Raw genomic sequence first — 18,481 nt, forward strand, 5'->3', positions numbered from 1 at the left:
TTAAAGGCTCATTCCCATTTAACTTGGATCTTGGTATGTTTGGCAAATGGTAATTTTGCTCATTGTGCTCGCAATGGTCATCTGGAACATGTCAGCTAGTGGCCCGAATGATACTGGATTTTTTGAGTCGATACAGATATTAGAAAGTTAAAAAAAATATGATATTGACATATTTGCTGATAATCATACATATACTTAAACACGCATCTTTTGCAGTGATAGCTCAAATGCGGTTATCAAACACTTGTGACAAAGATATGTAATGGAGAAATGATATTTTACAGTTTAACAATAAACTTTATTTTATAAAATGACATCAGTTCACTGAAACAGTAAACTTCACTGGGAATGTAATTATTAGAAATAGTTATAAAAAATACAGAACATAAAAAAGATCTACGTATATATTTAACTTGAATAAAGAAAAAGAACCAAATATACATAAAATGCTGCCTATATAACTTTTATATACATATCAGACATCATATACCCCGATATCAATATATTGTAGTGTCCAATATCGACCACTAATATGAGGTGACTGATCCGGCTCTAATTTAAACATTAAACAAAAAAGTGGTTGCACAGTAAAATTAGTTCCCAAACTCTGATCTATTGTACCTACTGGAGTTGCACAGTGAGATATTATTACCAATAAATTGGGTGGATTCAGCTTCGGTTGGTGGATCCAAGCAAGTGCTTAAATAATATCACTAACCTGTTGGGTTTTAGACAACCTGTCTAATTGTCTCATTTTTTAGTTTCGTCCCCTTAAAGGTGCAGTGTGTAGCATTTAGCGACATCTAGTGGTGGAGTTGCAGATTACAACAAACTGAATACCCCTCCCTCCCTTGCCTCTCTCCTTCCAAATGTGAAGAAGAAACTAAAGTCATGAAAAAGTCTCTCTCTAGAGCCAGTGTTTGGTTTGTCCATTCTGGGCTACTGTAGCAACATGGTGGTACAACATGGCAGGCTCCATTGAAGAGGACCCGGTCCCTATGTAGATATAAAGGCTCAACCTAAGCTTACAAAAACAAAACGATTCTTATTTTCAGGTGATTATACCTTAACTAAAACATGCTTATGAATATTATACTCTATTTCTGCCAAATCTTTTCCGCCACTAAATTCTACACACTGCAACTTTAAGACTTAATTGTAGAGGTGCTATGTTACATTTCAGCTGTTATTTGTAATAAGCCACAATTATCCTAAGTGTTCCCCGTTCAATTCAACATAATCGTCATTATACTTGTGTAAAACGAAACATAGTCTTGTCATTCACATAAGATTGTGCAGTCTGTTAACAGTATTAACCTCAAACGTACACAAAAATTAGCTTAGACCAAGTTATGTACAGAATTCTCCAAGGTAATTTCACTGTTTTAAACACTGTAGACATGTGCAGGCTTTTCAGTGGTGAACAGTCTGTAGCAGGGCTGAGTGATGAAATAGAGTCTTTTCAGACAGGGTTGGAGGTAGATGTCATGAATGGATGCTACCTGGGCAGTTTTAACAACCTGCTGCAAGGTCCTGCAGAGCTGCTGCTGCTGGTGGAGTAGTGAGCCCTCTTCATCCTCCTCCTGTGGAAGTAGAGACGTTGCCTCGCCTTCTTAATCAAAGGAGAAGTGTTCAGGGACCAATAATACACACGCCACTTATCTGGAGTAGTATACTGACTGACTGTGTGTCCTCTGGAGGAAATGTTGAAATTGAAATTTAAACTTGCAGAGCGCAGTTGGTAAAAATGTTAAATACACATTTTCTTTTTTTTTTAAATAACACATTTTAGGGGGAAAAAAGGGATATTGAAGTTGAATGTATTGTGAGTTGAGTTTGTGACTTCCTCTCTTTGTCTTCCACTGACCTCTGCCTCCTCTCTTGTCCCCGCTGTGGTATGGTCAGCAGTGGGCTAGTCTCTGGCTCAGCACCACCCCGGGCTGGCCTCATCTGTCTCTCTCATTAGCCCCCTTCTCTTCTCCTCTCCCTCTCTCCCTCCTTCTTCTTCATCTCTGTCTCTTCCCTCTGTACTACCCACCAGAGAGACTCCAACCTCTCTTTCCTCCCACAGTGTGATGCCGTCTGGGCTGGGGGCCAGTATGAGTGTGTGCTGTACAGGAGAGAGCGAGGAAAAAGAGAGACCCACCTTGGCTGGGTCAGACAGACACACCCCCGTAATCACTGCAACGACCCAGCTGCTGCATCGCACTTTGATATCATTGCTGTAACCTTTACTTGTCATTATCGTAACCTTTTTACATAGCTGTCATTTCCACCGCCAGTTCCATTCCCGAGCTGAGGTGTAGGTAATGCACCGTCAGCTTTTGTGGCACTGAAGGGCATGTTTGAACCTTTTGTGGTCGTTGTTTTCACCTTGCTCTGTTTGTGTTGGCTGCAGCCATATGTTCAGACCTATTGGAAAGTGTAGAGCCTGTTGGTCTGCCAACTTAAAGGATCATTCCGGTTTATTACAACTTTTATTTTTGTACTTTTTACCATCTCTCCTATCGAGGATTATAACACTGGTCTTATTAAGTTGCAACAATCCGGCACTCGTAACAGAGCCCGAGCCTGTTTTAAAAACACACCTGTATTAAAATTGTCTCTGTTATATGTTTAAACTCTCCTAGGTCAGCATGTGGCCAGGCAGGCTGCCATTGAACCTGCAAGGTAAAGTAGCTTTCTTCCAATCAAACAGTCTAGGAGAGAGTTCAGTCACACTCCAGTTATAAATTCTAGACTAAAGGGGACTCAACTGTTGGCCAACATTGCTTCCTACCACAACATGATTTTGAAGTGTTCGTCAGTTGTCCCTCCATTCGGTGGACACATAATCAGACTAACACCCAGATTTTCTAAAAGTATAATAATAATGGCACTTACACTGCATATGAAGCTTTTGTGTGACAATTGCAGGTGAAATTACTTCACCACAACAGCCCCACATAGCCTAATATGTAATTTACGTTGTGATCTATTCAAAAGACTAATGTAAAAAGGGTCCATGTTATAAGCTAATATTTCAGACTCCAGGTTTCTCACTGTTTCCAAAGGAGATGAAGAAAACAAGGACATATGATTATTTACTTTATATATTAACATGTCTATTTGAGTTGCATACATTTAAAAAATGACTAAAGTAAATCAAAACTATACTTATGGCACCTGTAAACAGTACATCACTTACTCCACTGGCAACACCAATCCCTACCAGCATATGACAATTCATACTTCACAATTCATTCAGACACACACTATGCCACTAGTATGTGCCAGATCAATGTTTCTCACAGTGTCTGAAACTCCCTCCAACCTACACCTCGATGAGGTCTTAATCGGGGGATTGTGGGTTTCGTAAAGTTACGAGACATACTGGACGCAATCCCCCGATTAAGACCTCATCAAGGTGTAGACAAACACGTCTACGTCAAACAGTGATGGGCCAGAGGGAAGAAAGTAGGTGGGCTTTGAACTTCTCTCTTAAGCTCTCTTTATCATTTTTCACACAATTACCTCCATCATTTTTGGACAAACGATTGCAACGTAATCAGTACCTTCGAGGAGAGACTGTCCCAACGTGTGTGTGTGTGTGTGTGTGTGTGTGTGTGTGTGTGTGTGTGTGTGTGTGTGTGTGTGTGTGTGTGTGTGTGTGTGTGTGTGTGTGTGTGTGTGTGTGTGTGTGTGTGTGTGTGTGTGTGTGTGTGTGTGTGTGTGTGTGTGTGGTTATTCCCATTTGTGATATTATTATGAATGACCTCTCTTTATAGTAGCAGGCTTTTCATCCCATGTTTAATTGTGACCGTTCTAAACATGTATGCCTTCAGACATGTTGAGACCACACACTGTATGAACTAGTTTGTGTCAAGGAAAACCCCCCAACATTTAACCTTTAACCTCAATTGTCTGGTGGCTAATTATTTCTTGCCCTATTCACTTCATTGTTCACCATATTCCCTCAGCAATTAGGTTTGTAAGAACAATGTTATCGTAACTGAGAGAGCTGATGGCCAATGAATAACCTCCCCAAGTCAGTCAGCATCAACTTGCAGTAATGGGAAAACTTGTACTTGTGCTATACTTTGGGAGTCATTGAATGTGAATTAAGACAGTGACAGAACTTATCTTGAACACTGTCTTCAGCAGCACTCTCAGAGGAGAAGGGAAGGGAAATGGGACACACTGTTATTGTTGACAACCACGCCATCAAAAGCTATCCAGTTGCCCACTAGTCACTCAGTGGTTGATATTACCCAGAGGAGCCTCACTTAGAATTTGGAAGCTGTGTTGAACCATCTCAGGGAGTGTGTTGAGTTCTCTTACAAGTCGTGAGCCACTGCAGTGTCTCCACATAATATATATATTACGCCAGTCTGTGTCTCAACGTCTCTCGGTGATACTTTTTTTGAAGAGTCCAGCAATTGCCTGTGGGAGGCAAAATGGCTGCTGTGTGAAGTTCATATCTGCACAGTAGCCAAGCAGGCTGTCCTCCAACTGGAGGGCGGTGTTGTGCGTCCCCTGTTTCAAGTGTCTGTACACCCAACTACAGAGGCATCAAAGTAAAGTTAGCCACTCTTACAATGACTGGCATGCACTTTTAGCATATTTCTTCTTTTTTTCCCCCAACACCCCTCTGTGTAATCCAAAATGCCGGAGCTTAATTGAAGTTGCAGGGGAGCTCTATGTTAACCAAAGCTGGGTGGAGGAAGCCTTTTTAAGTCTGATTCGCCTGGAGGCTTCGGGTCTTGCGAGAGAACAAGTGGGCGTTCGTTTGTTCATCAAGCTTTGTTATTCAGGGTTTTTTTTTTTTTTTTTTAACTCACCAAAGGAAAAGGCACACTGAACTTGTGATCTTCAACACAATTAAGAAGCCTCACCCCTTTTAAACTTTCGACGAGACTAATTATGTAGATGCATTCGTGGGTGTGAGTGAGAGAGATAGAGGACGATATGTGCCCACGTTTGTATTGCATTTGTCTGGGTGGGTGTGAGCGTGTGGGAGTCTGTGTGAAGCATTGTAACACTATCGAAGTCACACTTGTTAATTACAATCAATAAAGTTGTCTGTTGTAATGCCGAACGTGCTCTGAGACACTGAATTACCTGCCGTGTGTCTATATCTGTCATTTGTGTGAAGATTCACTGTTCGCTCTCTTTGTTGATCATTTAAATGTCTTCCAGCGTTAAAAAAAAAATGCAACACAGGGGTAAGGTTTAGCATCTATGTGAAGCATGACCTCATGGCTATGTAGTGTATGACGACACGGTGTGGGTGGGGAAATGGAACACTAACTGACCAGAGCTAACTATTCATAAGCAGCTACTGTCGGGCTCTCTCTATTTCTGCTGGATAGGTACCTGTGCTCTAGCTTGGCTAATGTTTGTCCTACAAGAGGCCTCTCCAAGTGTGTACATCTCTGAGGAGTTCCAGTACATAGTTGGAGGCATGCTGTTTATAGTAGTCAGTTTTGCCATCATTAAATATCGTGAAGGGCCCATGTGTTGTGTATACTGCCACAGAAGAGAAATAAATCTCTTGTGAAAGCATCTTGACGAAATATTTGCTTGCTTATTTTGTTTCTTACTTAGTGGTAGATGAGATGATATCAGTCCATTAAATATAAGGTTTCAGCCAGCTGCCCAAACAGCTAACTTAAAAGATCTGCTTACCAGTCCCTCTTGAACTCACTAATTAACATACGTTATCTTATTTGTTTATTTTGTGCAAGAACTTAACTGTAAGGTGACAAGTAATAGTCTGGCAAATAACTCACTGTTTTTATACTTAGGTTTTTTCTATGGTATGTATAATTTGTAATGTGGACAGAGCCGGATTGGCTGCTTCCCCATTTCCACTGTTGATGCTTCACCAACTTAACCAGCTGGAAGCATTCACTTCATATTTACCGCACAATTATGATAGTGGTATCGAATCGATCTTGTCTATTGACAAGACAGCAAATAAGCTTATTTCCCAGAATGTCAAACTATTCACTTAAAGAGGCCCTCCTGACATGTATTAAAAACATACTCTCGAATAATAATGTGTTTCTGATATGATTTTTCACCAAAAATAATCTTCTCCATCTCCCCAAAATATTGTAAATATTGTTCATATCAGAGTTAAACTGCTGGACAGAAGATGTCTCTTACTACCATGTGAAGTCCATTCTCAGTGTATGTGCGCTGGAGGCTTCATGTTTCCTGGCTTCTGAACTAGTTGTGATGACACAAGTCATGCACATAGGTCCATCCATTAAAAATCAGATTTTCAATTAGTACAGGGAAAATTTCAACCTTTTAGCAGGAGAATTTTTTTTTTCTAAAACAGCCTTCCAGTGTCAAACTCTGCACATACATCATTCTGCACAGTGAAGCACCAATATACAACTGCAGCAACAAGAAAAGAAAAAAACATTTTTTTGAGTGGAGGGGGTGTTGAACTGTACAACGTTATATTTCGAGCCAGGCTGAATTAGCTCAGAACCAGGGGTCTACGATCCAAGGTTCACAGCTCTGGTAATGTAACAGTACAAAAGCCACTCAAAACTGACAATTAACGAATGGAAAACACTGATTACTAAAACTGAAGGCTTTATGTCACAGATCAACTTTCCAGCCATACTCAAAATCTTATGCCACCCAGTGTGAATAATAAAAATGAGAGCAGATCACACCATTAGCACTGCTTTTATAATGACTTTTTCCCCTGATGACATATCTTAATACAATCGACCTGGTACATACAAACATCCATTAGGTAGTCCATTAGTCAGATTCTCTTTCTAGGTAAATATTACTACTGCCACATATGCTTAACTTAATGGCTATTATCTTTTTTTTCCAGTCTGAGATGTGTAATGAATAGAAGTTTACTACCACAAAAAATTGTTGGATGTAGTTTCTCTTTGTGGAAATTGTGAGCTGCTTCAGAGGCTTTTGGATTTGAGTACTTTCCTGGGGAGCCATCTTCAGCACAGTACTGTCACCCTGTGGGGTCACATCTGAGTTCTTCCCGGTTTTTTCTTCCTCTCTTCTTTTGTCTAGTGTCTCTGTTGTTCCAGGAACAAAGGTAGGTATACTCCCCACTGTCCTCAAAAACTAGAAACAGAGAATAAAAGAAAATAGCTCTTCCCCACTATCTTTCTGGAGATATGCTTACATGCACGATGGCATGTGTGTAGGCAGATGGTAAAGAAGATGGCGCCCCCAACAACGGGGGCCTGCGCTCTTTCTCCCCAAAACTTTGTGAGATCCATCATGTTATGTCTACACACAAATTATCATATATCACGTTAAAAAACTTTTTTGAGGGTTCTTTTAACCGCAACTCAGACCACTTCAAAGCAATGCAAGCACGAGGATAGAGAAGGGTGCTTATCTGAATCTGTATCAACCCTGCCCCCACAAGCTGAGGTTGGAAAAGCCAGTAATGCGACATCAGTCTCTGGGCCATCCAGTCATAGGACACTCCGGATGACGTTGACAAGGAGATACTCTGACCTAGCTCTAACGACGAAGTCATTTTGTTTGTGGAAGCAGTGTTTGGTTACCCGCAGTTTCTATTAGAATTGACTTTAACCACCACCGCAGTCAAAGTCTTCCCTAACCAGAAGCCATGGTGGGATCCATCCTTCCACGAGGCTGTTAACATGCACACCACTTCCTACAACACAGGGCTGATGACCAAAGACGTGGAGGATAAAAGGCGGCTTCCTGCAATCTACGTAAGACAGTGAAGGAAGCCAAGGGAATGTACAGAGAAAAGAAGGAATCCCAGTTTCAACAGTCGGACACCAAACGTCTGTGGCAGAGCATGCAGACTGCTACGGATTATAAAAAGAAGCCTCTCCCCACGGCACACGTTGACGTCTCCCTGGCAGATGAGCTTAATTAATTTTATGCTCATTTTGAGGCTAATCCCACCATCACTAGCCCCCCCAAACAGCATGAAATTGTGATCCTGCCAGGAAGGTAAGTGCACTCTCTATCAGCAAGCATGACATGAGGACAGTATTTAAAGGAGTAAATCCCAGGAAGGCATGCAGTCCAGACGGCATCCCAGGGCATGTCATAAGATCCTGGCCCGACCAGCACGCTCCAGTTTTCACCATCATATTCCTCCTCTCACTTACAAAAGCTTTCATCCACACCTGCCTCAAACCTTTTACTGTTATCCCTGTTCCATAAACCCCTGCAACACATCATTAGAGATAGAGTATCACTGACCTGTTCATGACCCAGTTCGCTTGACCCACTACAGTCTGCCTACCAGTCGAACCAATCCACAGGTGATGCCATCCCACGTCATGCACTGTGCCCTCTCCCACCTGGACCAAAGGGGGGGAAACTATGTGTGCATGCTCTTCATAGATTAGAGTTAGGCACTCCTCCACTGTAGTTTAAGACTTCCTGACAGGACGGTCTGAGGTGGTGAGAGTAGGAAATACATCATCCTCCTAAATGACCCTTAGGACCGAAGCCCCTCAGGGCTTCATCAGCCTGTGCCGTAATCCCTGTGTACCAGTGACTGTGTGGCCACCAGCAGCTCCAACAGGCTGGTAAAGTTTGCTGACAACACAGTGGTGGCGGGCCTGATCAGCAATAATGATGAGAGGCCTTACCTCAGAGAGGTGGAGAACCTGACCTCATGGTGTCGGCAACATCATCTTACTGAATGTTGGAAAGACAAAGGAACTGGTTGTAGACTTTTGCAGGATGCAGATCATGGACGGTGAAGGTACAGCAGTGCCTCAACTTTCTGCTCTGCCTGGCCAGGTGCAGGCCCTCCCCACAGTTGCTCAGGACATAGACAACATCAAGAGCCTTCTGGCTGGGAACATTATGGCGTGGTTTGGCAAAGCCACTTAGCAGGCTACCCTATACAGCCGAGTGTGTCACAAACTGCCCCTTACCTGCCCCACAGGACATTTACACACAGCAGTGTAAAACCAGGGCAGGGAAAAGCTTCTTCCCCCGAGCGGTCCAGGTGCTAAATGAGGATGCTGCTCAGCGACTGCAACACCCAGTCACCTCAAACACCTGGTAGACAAACACAAGTTCTCTTTTGCACAGATGTATTTAGTATTTGTTGTCGGGAACGCATTTCACTGCCATTATCCTGATGATGTGTATGTGACAAATAAATCTTTAACTTGAACGCACTTCTTTAACCAAGCCTCTGTAGTCAATTCCTAATTTAACATCACTGGCAATAATGTCTGCTCATTTGATTTTGGGGGATCTGATTATGCATTATAGTGGAGTCATTGTGCTGAGCTAAATTATTCATCACCATCAAGCTTTTGTTTCTCTTTTTTTCTTCCCATTGCTGTTAATTGAAATCAGTCAAACGTGGGGAGTGACAGCGTGTGGTTTGTATGCTTAATGGCATTTATGGCGAGATGTTCTTAAACACTTTCTTGTGTGAGCGAGAAATACATTTACCTTTAACTTTTCAAGCCTGTCATAATGTAATGTGTATTTTTTGGTCCAATTCGTGTTAGCAAATGTGTGGATAATTCTTTCTTGCTGTATTTAAAACTGCTAACAAAGCACCACTAACCTCGGTGACAGAAACAATGTATTACCTGCTTGACAATAAAATGGGCTAAAATGACAAAGATTTTCTACCATGCTGGTCATTGACCTGTTGCATGTCATCCCCCCTCTCTTATCTCCCCACATTTCCTGTCTGCCTCTTCAATCCATTGGGGCTGCAGGTAACGATTACTAAAGACTAACGATTATGGATTAATCTGTTAATTATTTTCTAGATTAATAGATTAGATGTTGAGTCCATAAAATGACAGAAAACCTGTACCATTTTCTATTTTTTAAAGATTTTTTCTGGCATAGACTCCTTTATTAGCAGTACAGAGACAGGAAATCACAGGAGAGAGGCGGGGGTGTGACATGCAGCAACGGTCCTCTGGCCGGGATTTGAACCGTGGCCGCTGCGTATGTGGCATGCGCTCATAACCACTCGACCACCTGCGCGCCCTGTAAGGTCTTCTCTTGTCATAACAAACAGTGCACATCCAAAAAATATTAAGTTTACTGTCATAGAGGACTAAAAAAGCAGAAAATATTCATATTTAAGAAGCTGGAGCCATAGAGTTTTACCTTACAATACCGTTTCTTTGGAAAAACATTACCAGAGGAAGACTGGTGACCTGGTGAAATTAAAAAGATACAATAGGAAGTTCAATCAATGTAATGTATTCTGACAGCTGAAGACAAGACCCCGTAGATTTCTAAATGTAAGATTAGCATCTTGAACACAGCCCATTTTATGATTGTTCTTATACTTTCTTCATCAGCGGGGTCAGAGCTCTGGTTCAACCGTTTGAGATGTCAGCAGAGCAGAGAGACCTCAGTCATTATCTCTCTCTCAAGAAACGTTAACGGCCTCGCGCTGACCTTTAATGGAGACGGAAGTCGTGGCTTTCAGGTCACAGAAGATCACCTATCAAACCACAAATCCTGCCTGTCGTCCACTAAAATCACAGCTCCTCCATTATGCTTTGGTTCAAGGCCTTAAATCATAGCCTAGTAGGAGATAATATCAGACCATAAAGCTATGTGTAGCAGTGACGCTGCATCATTACATAACTCCTGAGCTGAAGTTGACGTTTTTCAGCTTGGAGGGGGTTTTCACTGTAGCTCCCCATGGTGCCTCTCTGCAGCTCCCTTGGCCCTCATCCCCCTTCTCCTCATCTCCTGCTCTTCACTCTGCTACCCACTGCTTTTTTCTTTTTTCCTCTTCCAACTCTTTTGGCCCAGTGTTTCAGTTTTTTCTCTCTTTTTTTTGGGGGGGGGGACTTTTGCCCTCTTTCAGTACATGTGGGCCAGATTTCCTCCATCCCTATCCTGCTTAACCTCTGTTAAAACTCCTTATCCCTCTGTGCCCTGTTTTAATACTGTGTGTGTGCGTGTGCGTGTATGTGTGTGTGTAGGAATGCAGCTACTGTGCACTACTGTTGGCTGTTCTCATTTCCCCCACTCACCCCATCTCCCAGTCGCACACAGACACCTAGAAACACACACTCTCACACCTGTCTTCTTATGCCCCGTGGCAGGGCAGCGGTGTACTGTAGCGTACTGTAGGATATGTGTGTGTGAGTGACTGCAGCTGCTTTTGGCCATCCTGGCTGCCTCCTCGTTTTCAGCTTCATTTCCCCCCCTAATGAAGATTCAGAGGCAGCGCAGCTACTGGCACCGGGCAGGAGCGAGGGGAGGGATGAGGGAAGGAGCAATAGAGGAGGAAGCAATGACAGCGGGAAAACGAAGGTAGGCAGAAATGAGAGTTGGAAGAGAGGGAGGGAGGAAAAGGAAAGGGAGAGGAGGAGAAGGAGAAGGAGGCAACAGCAAGATGGAGGCAGGGTTGGAAGGAGAGGAGACTGTGGTAGAATTCACGAGGAGGAGAGATGGGCAGCAAGGCGGGGGAAGAGAAAACAGTCTGAGGAGAGGAGGAAGAAGGGAAGGAAAGGATGATGAGTTTTTGTGATACAGATGAATAGAAAGAAAGTAGCCCTCTTTCCTCTCTGCTAATTAGCTCCCTGGCTGTGATGAATGGCACAGCACTTAGGACCCAATCCGCAAGCTGACCTTGTCATGTGTGTTGATGGGGTGGGGTGACTCTACACCCCCCTCCCACCTCTGTCCCCCTCTTACCTATTGTACAACCTCCTGTGGAAGCAGATGCCGCTAATATCCAGGAGTGTGTGTGTGTGTGTATATATGTACACACACACTCACCTGTCCACCATGTTTGTGTGTGGGCACTTTGTCCTCCAGTCTCAATGGCTGACAGTTCTACACACCATTGTTAACGCTTCAGTTGTGCTTCTACATACAAACACACCTGACTCATTCAACATAATTTGTTTTGCAGCATTAGACCTCATATTACCATCAGGCTGGAATTGACACTATCAGGAATTATTAGTAATATGATTGAACATCCCTTTATTTTGTATCTAGGCTGTGCCAGATATTAATACTGTAAATTTAAGGCCTAAACAGGTCCCTGTGTTGTTGTTTTTCCCATTGCAGATTAACAGCTTGACATTTGATTTAATTTGGTATTAAAAAACGTATTGAAGAATATTTCCAGTCTTTGTTTTTGTCTTTCCACTTCATTGATTTGGCCGTCATTTCTATATGAAATCCATTCAGTAGTTGTCCAGAGATTTCACTAAAGCCAACAATTTCAACATAATAGGAAAAAAATCATGGCATCACCAATGTGTGTTGTATTCAAGGGGACCATGAATGACTGATAATCTTTAACCAGTTGGTGACAATGAAAAGTCAAGTGATTCTCAGAAACCATTAAGATTCATCCTGCCATTAAGGTCTGTGCAAAATGTCATGGCAATCCATCCAATATTTGTAATGTCAGTTTCATGGTGGCACTTGAGGAAAAGTCAGAGGATCACTAAATTAATAAGGGTTCTTCCTCTGGGGACCATGATTGTCTGCAGATTCTAGCATGACTAAAATGATCCTCGTGAAACTGTTAATGCATTTGAATACTCCAAACTAAATGCTTAATAGTGATACATTTTTAGCAATGTCTCCAGTGTGTTCGTGAGTAAAATAAGTGGAACCGCATTGATATGTTTCATCGAGTCAATGATGTTGGTGTGTGTGTGTTTCTCATCCTGTATGTTGTGTCTCTTCTCCCCCCTGCAGAGCAGTAAGAACTGGCGGGCTGCAGTGGATCTGACAGGCCGACTGCTGACAGCTCATGGTCAGGGATATGGAAAGGCTGGCCAGCCAAGCTCCCACACCACCGACTCACTGCAGGTAGCACGCCAGTGACTTTCTCTCTGAATCCATATATTCATCTATCTGTCTATCTCTGTGTTACTGTGGGTGTTGGACTGGGATGAAGCCAGGCCATTTAGATTTTGCACTTAATTTGTTTAGAGACAGACATAAAAATGTGCTTATACTTGAATAATAATGTAATGAAATTATCTTATTAATATTGTATAACCATTTCCATTTGCTTTACAAACTGATGGTATCTTTGAATTTCAATTTGATAGGATAGATGGAGAATTGGTCTTCTTCTATAATACATCTGTACAGAAGGTTAGGCAGGGCATCTATAAAAAGACACACAGTTTTCATTGCTTTTATACATTTAGTCAGTGTTGATGCAAGCCCAGTTTTAGTTCCTGTGCTGCTCTATCCAGAAGATGGATGGCTGCATAAGCTCATTAAGAGGCCGACCCCCGTGGTTGCTTCTCTGCATAGGATTTGAGATGAATCAACCACGAATTAACCATCTTAGCAGTTTTAAAGTCCAGGTTTTAAGGCTGTGTCTTTAATGTGTTCTGTGGTTATTTTTTCTTAATTTTCCCTAAACTGGACAGTTCAAACTTTAGCCGTTAAGCAAAACAGATGTATCATCTCATTCCAAAGCAGTATGCATCAGAAGAAAAACACAAAAACAACTGCTGGGCAGCTCTGTTAACCTTTTACCACCCACTGTTCCACCCACAGGATGCAATCAGCAGGTGGAACTTTCACAGACTTATAGGCACACGAACTAAGAATGCAACAACATTTTTCCTTCATTACCAATAAATCTGCACATTATTTTATCAATTAACTGATTCATATTTGGTTTATGATATGTTAAAAATACTAGAAAAATGTTCACATGTATTAATTAACTAATAGTTTCAGCTCAAATACGTTATTTATGCATTAATAAATTAAACTGTTTAAAAAAGAATGTCCTGTTGTATAAATAATCCAGGTAATGAAAAGCAGAATATAACTATACACTGTAAGAATATGCTGCACTGCAGTCTGCCAGTGTGGGTGAGAAGTGTGATTTGTCCAGATTCATTGCAAGCTGCTAACAATCAATTAGAAATAATAAGTTATGTTACAGATCGCAGTGAAGTTTCATCACCCACATATACATTTATATCAGCTCCCCTTTCTCCTCCAAAGTCTTCTCTAAGTTCTTTATAAAGATGTTCATCTGTCAAAACACTGAACTCTGCTAAGCTGTATCATCACTTCTAGCTATGCAGTCCATTTATGACATCTGAGAGTCTGTGTTAACAGCAAGAGGCAGCGTAGTCGTGCTACAAAATAACGACAGGGGTCCAGAGAACAGTTTCTCTGGGGCTTCACATGCTGTTCAGGAGCTTCTGGATCCTTCCATGCTGTTGTCTCATTGGCATAGTCCATCCTTGATCAGAAGAGATCAGGATACCACTGCATGTGTCTTGGATTTTGTCCATATGCATATGGCTCTGTGCTGTTAAAAGTGCTTGAGAGTTTGCACAACATGGTCCTGGAGCAGGCTGTGAACTCTAGATGTAAAGAAGGCCAACACAACAGTACAGCATGCTCCATTGTCAGATTTGGTTGAATGGTTAAAACATTTGCTGTAACTCTACACTGCAGTAACTTATTGTGTTCAGTCCACCAATGTACAACAAACACAAACAGTCACACCAGATAAACACAGAGGACCATCAGCTAGCACAGGAACAGTATAGAGAACAGTACATGGACATGGTGATATTGGCCTTTTTTTTTTAGCAAAATAACAGATATATTACTCTGCTTATACATTAGTTAACAAGAAATTGCAACAGAGAAATGCCAAAATGGCAACGATACATTGTTTCTTGATAGTTATATGTATATTATTATTTCCAGTGATTTAAAAAAATGTCATTTTACTGGTAACTGAAACATCTCTACTCGGTATGTCTTGGTCAGAAGTCTTTAATAGCCACATTTTAGGGAAACCTATGTTAAAAATGTTGATGTTGATATGTCCAAAAATGTGTATTAGACAATGTAACATCAGATTTATCAAAATAGAAGTCAGTATCTGCCTCAAAAATCCAGCAAACCCAATGATGTAATGATGTTTTACATTATAAATCAGTGTCCAAAAGCCTGTTGCCGGTGGAAATTGGAGGATTTGCATGATGTACCTCTCTGTGAATAAGAACAGTTACACATATTTTGTATTTGAACTATTAGATTCATGTTTTATACATTTTACAAACAGGAGGATGTGTACTTGCGTGTGTTTCAGCTCTGGTTTGTGCGGCTGGCCCTCCTCACCAAGCTGAACCTCTTCCAAAATGCTGAGCTGGAGATTGAGCCCTTTGGCAACTTGGATCAACCAGACCTCCACTATGAGTACTACCCCACTGTTTACCCTGGGAGGAGAGGTATATACACACATACACAGCTCATATAAAACCATACCATCCTCCATCCTCTAGGGTAATTATTACATTACCTTTATGGCAGAGAAGCACTACAGATGTTGAGCCCTAAGACTTTTATATAGATACTCTTACATGGTTAAATCATACATCATTTCATATCATTTTTTCATGTTTCGTGTCCAAAAGCTGTTATATGAATTCTCTTGGAAGGCTGGCTCTAGGGTTGAAAAGCATTCATGATTGTGCTGAAAGGCTTCTCTTAAACTCATATCTGTGAGTTTTGAATGCATTACTAGCCCGGTCTCCGAAAGGATTTTGCATTTTACCCACGTTTTTTTTTTTTGTAGGATGCACAAGCATACCACCACTGTCCTATTAAATATTCAAAGGAAAGTTTCTGCCAGGAGCTTGATATTAGACTGTATCGTTGAGAAGCTCCAACAACTCTACTTGTCTCCAGCAGTTCTTTGGTTTTGTTTTTCCTCTTTTTACACTGCATGAATTGCTCTCTAATGTATTCCCATTACTTTGGATCTGCTTCGCCCCTCGGGCTACCACAGTGAAGGCAGTAGCAGAGACACAGCTGCACACACACACACACACACACACACACACACACACACACACACACACACACACACACAAAAAAAAGCACACTTGAAGCTACACCGCTTCCTTCTAAAGAGAGCACCGATTGACTTTCCACTGCTCAATATTAAACGCTTTGTGCCCTGCTAGGTGCTTGCAGACAAACTGGCACGAGTTTTGTAGCCTGGCATCAGAAGTCAAATTTTTCTGCGGCCCAACGCTCGCATCGACTATCTATTACCCATGATCGCACTCTTAGAACGCCTTAAGAGACGGCTGCCCATGTATCACTCTCCAAAGAATTAGGATCGACTGAGCGCTCGAGAAGGAATCAATGTTTGTCAGTTATTAATTTGTTTGCCGAATGAAAAGTTGAGTCCAATTTCGACTCAGAAATATTTAGACCTGAATGCCTGAATAGTAGCATTCAGTCATGTCCTTTTTAAAGCTGTATCTGTACACTTAAATCTCCGCCTAGATTCCTTTCATGGATGAATCAATATATTACCAGAGAGAGAGAGAAAGGGAGATGCGCCAGTCTTCTCAGGTCAAGCAAAATGTGCTTGTGGTCAAGAACTACCCTTCCCAGCTTCTTTGAAAAGGATCCTTGTTTTTTTCCTCTTCTGGATGAAAGGATCAGCCTCTGCACTAAAAAAAAACCACACAAAAAACACAGTCGACTGGTTATATGTCAGCCAAACAAAAAGATGGATATGCTGACAAGACTGGGAAAATAAATTAATATGCTGAGGCAGGCGAGTAGGCAGAAAGCAGGGGAGCGCCAAGTCTGAAACTGAATCTACTGTATTTCCTCAAATAATGGCCTATTTACCTCCAGGCCTTTATTAGAAGCAGGCTTATAATAAAGAGAGCCAACATAATGCAACAAAAGAACACCAATATTTCATCTATTCATTTTCACTTTCTTTACATTTAGTTCAGGGACTTTTTTACACTTTTGCATATGTCACTGCATATTTTCTGCCTAAAACAATCACATTTTAAGATACTACGCCTGTAAAATATCAAAGTTTGCCTTAACATTTGTACTATATATGTACTCACATCCTCCAAAATTCACAGAAATCATGAGCTACGTTAGCATGCAAGCTAACCATCAACACGCTAGCTAGTTGCTTCTTTTGTGGATAAAATTAAATGATGCAACACAGCTAATATGATAGCATCCTATAGGTTGTACTCTCTGTTAATAATCAGCACTCTAAAAACAATTAGCTATTGGTTAATGGTTTAGATTTGCATATCAATCTTTACCAAAGTTGAACTCAACCATTACGTTTAAGGGAATTTGCTGATCATGACAGTTGCACTGAAATGAGGTAATATTGCTCAAGAATTTCACCTTCACAAAGTTTGCTCTGACTGCACCCTGAAACTATTGACAGGCGCCTGTATCTCCTCACCCACATGCTCTTACACATACACGTGAGTACTTGTGTTGGTTGGTAGAGTATGAGATGCAACAAAATAGAGACCAAGCAAGAGCTTCACAGTGTTGCGGTTCCATGGGTTGTTTTCCCCCTCAGTTCCAAAGTTGGTACGACTCTTCTAACAGACACTGTAAAGGCATTAAAAGTTTTAATTTTAAGCTGATGAAACTTGCTGACACCCTTAGAGAAACAGAATGAAGAATGAAGCCACAAGAGAGCCATGTTCGGTCAGCAGAAAGATAAAATGATGTAACAGAGTAGCCTCTGGCCCCCGTCCATCACCGATAGCTGACAGTTATCAACCACTTAGGCCCCTACCGTTTTAACATCATGGTTTAAAAGCCCCTTCCCTTTATTGTCTGTCCATCTTTTGCAGGGATGACATTAATAAATCACTCCTATTGGCTTTTTACTCACAAACAGTAACATAACGAGTGTAGTTGTGGTCAACTTAAGTAAAACGCTATCTTCACTTCTCTCCTCTTCTCCGCTCCGTGTGCGTGTGGGAGAGTAGAGAAGAGGAGAGAAACTAACGTGACCGTAAATTACAGCAAAACACAGTAGAGATTCTCACTCGGAGCTGAAATGAATTAAGTGCACATGAATTAGGTAAATAACATAAATAAATACATAAAAATATTTTGTCTTTCAGCAGGGGGGGGGGGGGGGGATTATCAGAAATAATCGCGATAAACGATATTATTGTGATTTGAAGATCACTTTATACCACTTATATAATGATAATATAATATTATAATAATGCAGCGGGGGGGGGGGGGGGGGGGATTGGAGAGTGGGCGCTTCACTTCTGTAACACAGACTGTCATTATGGGCTGGCACAGAGTTATTTACCTTTAATTCTATGTAAGCGGCTCCTTTTGCAAGGGCACCCAACCATTGGGACCTCCCTCCTCTTCTGCGTTTTGCTGTCAATTATGGCCGTGCTAGTTTCTCTCATCTGCTCTTTGTGTTTCACTGAGGGTTGGGTTCAGCCCCTCCACACACATGCAGAGGAGAGACAGATAGTGGTGGAGACAGTGAACCAGGTTAAATGAAGATGGACAGACCCCCCCCCTCCATTGTGACATTTCATTGTGGGCATCATCATCATATGCTGTTCATCGTCATTTGCAATTCAGTAGACATTGCCCAACCCTATAACAGAGGGCAGTAATACAGACACTGGGGTAAATGGGGGAAGAAAGGAGTGTGTGTTTAGTT

The 18,481-nt window shown here is 41.7% G+C and overlaps 1 protein-coding gene across 1 annotated transcript in view; it reads left to right on the forward strand.

The window, feature by feature from the left end:
* The window catches only part of trappc12 (trafficking protein particle complex subunit 12), a 38,262-nt gene that overhangs the window by 8,888 nt on the left and 10,893 nt on the right, over nt 1–18,481 (forward strand). Inside the window, exons 4-5 of the mRNA XM_062439875.1 lie at nt 12,697–12,810; nt 15,083–15,221. Of these exons, the coding sequence (XP_062295859.1) occupies nt 12,697–12,810; nt 15,083–15,221 (253 nt within the window). The remainder of the gene's footprint in view (nt 1–12,696; nt 12,811–15,082; nt 15,222–18,481) is intronic.

The sequence above is a fragment of the Scomber scombrus genome, chromosome 19 (genome assembly GCF_963691925.1).
Source record: "Scomber scombrus chromosome 19, fScoSco1.1, whole genome shotgun sequence".
Lineage (NCBI taxonomy): Eukaryota > Metazoa > Chordata > Actinopteri > Scombriformes > Scombridae > Scomber > Scomber scombrus.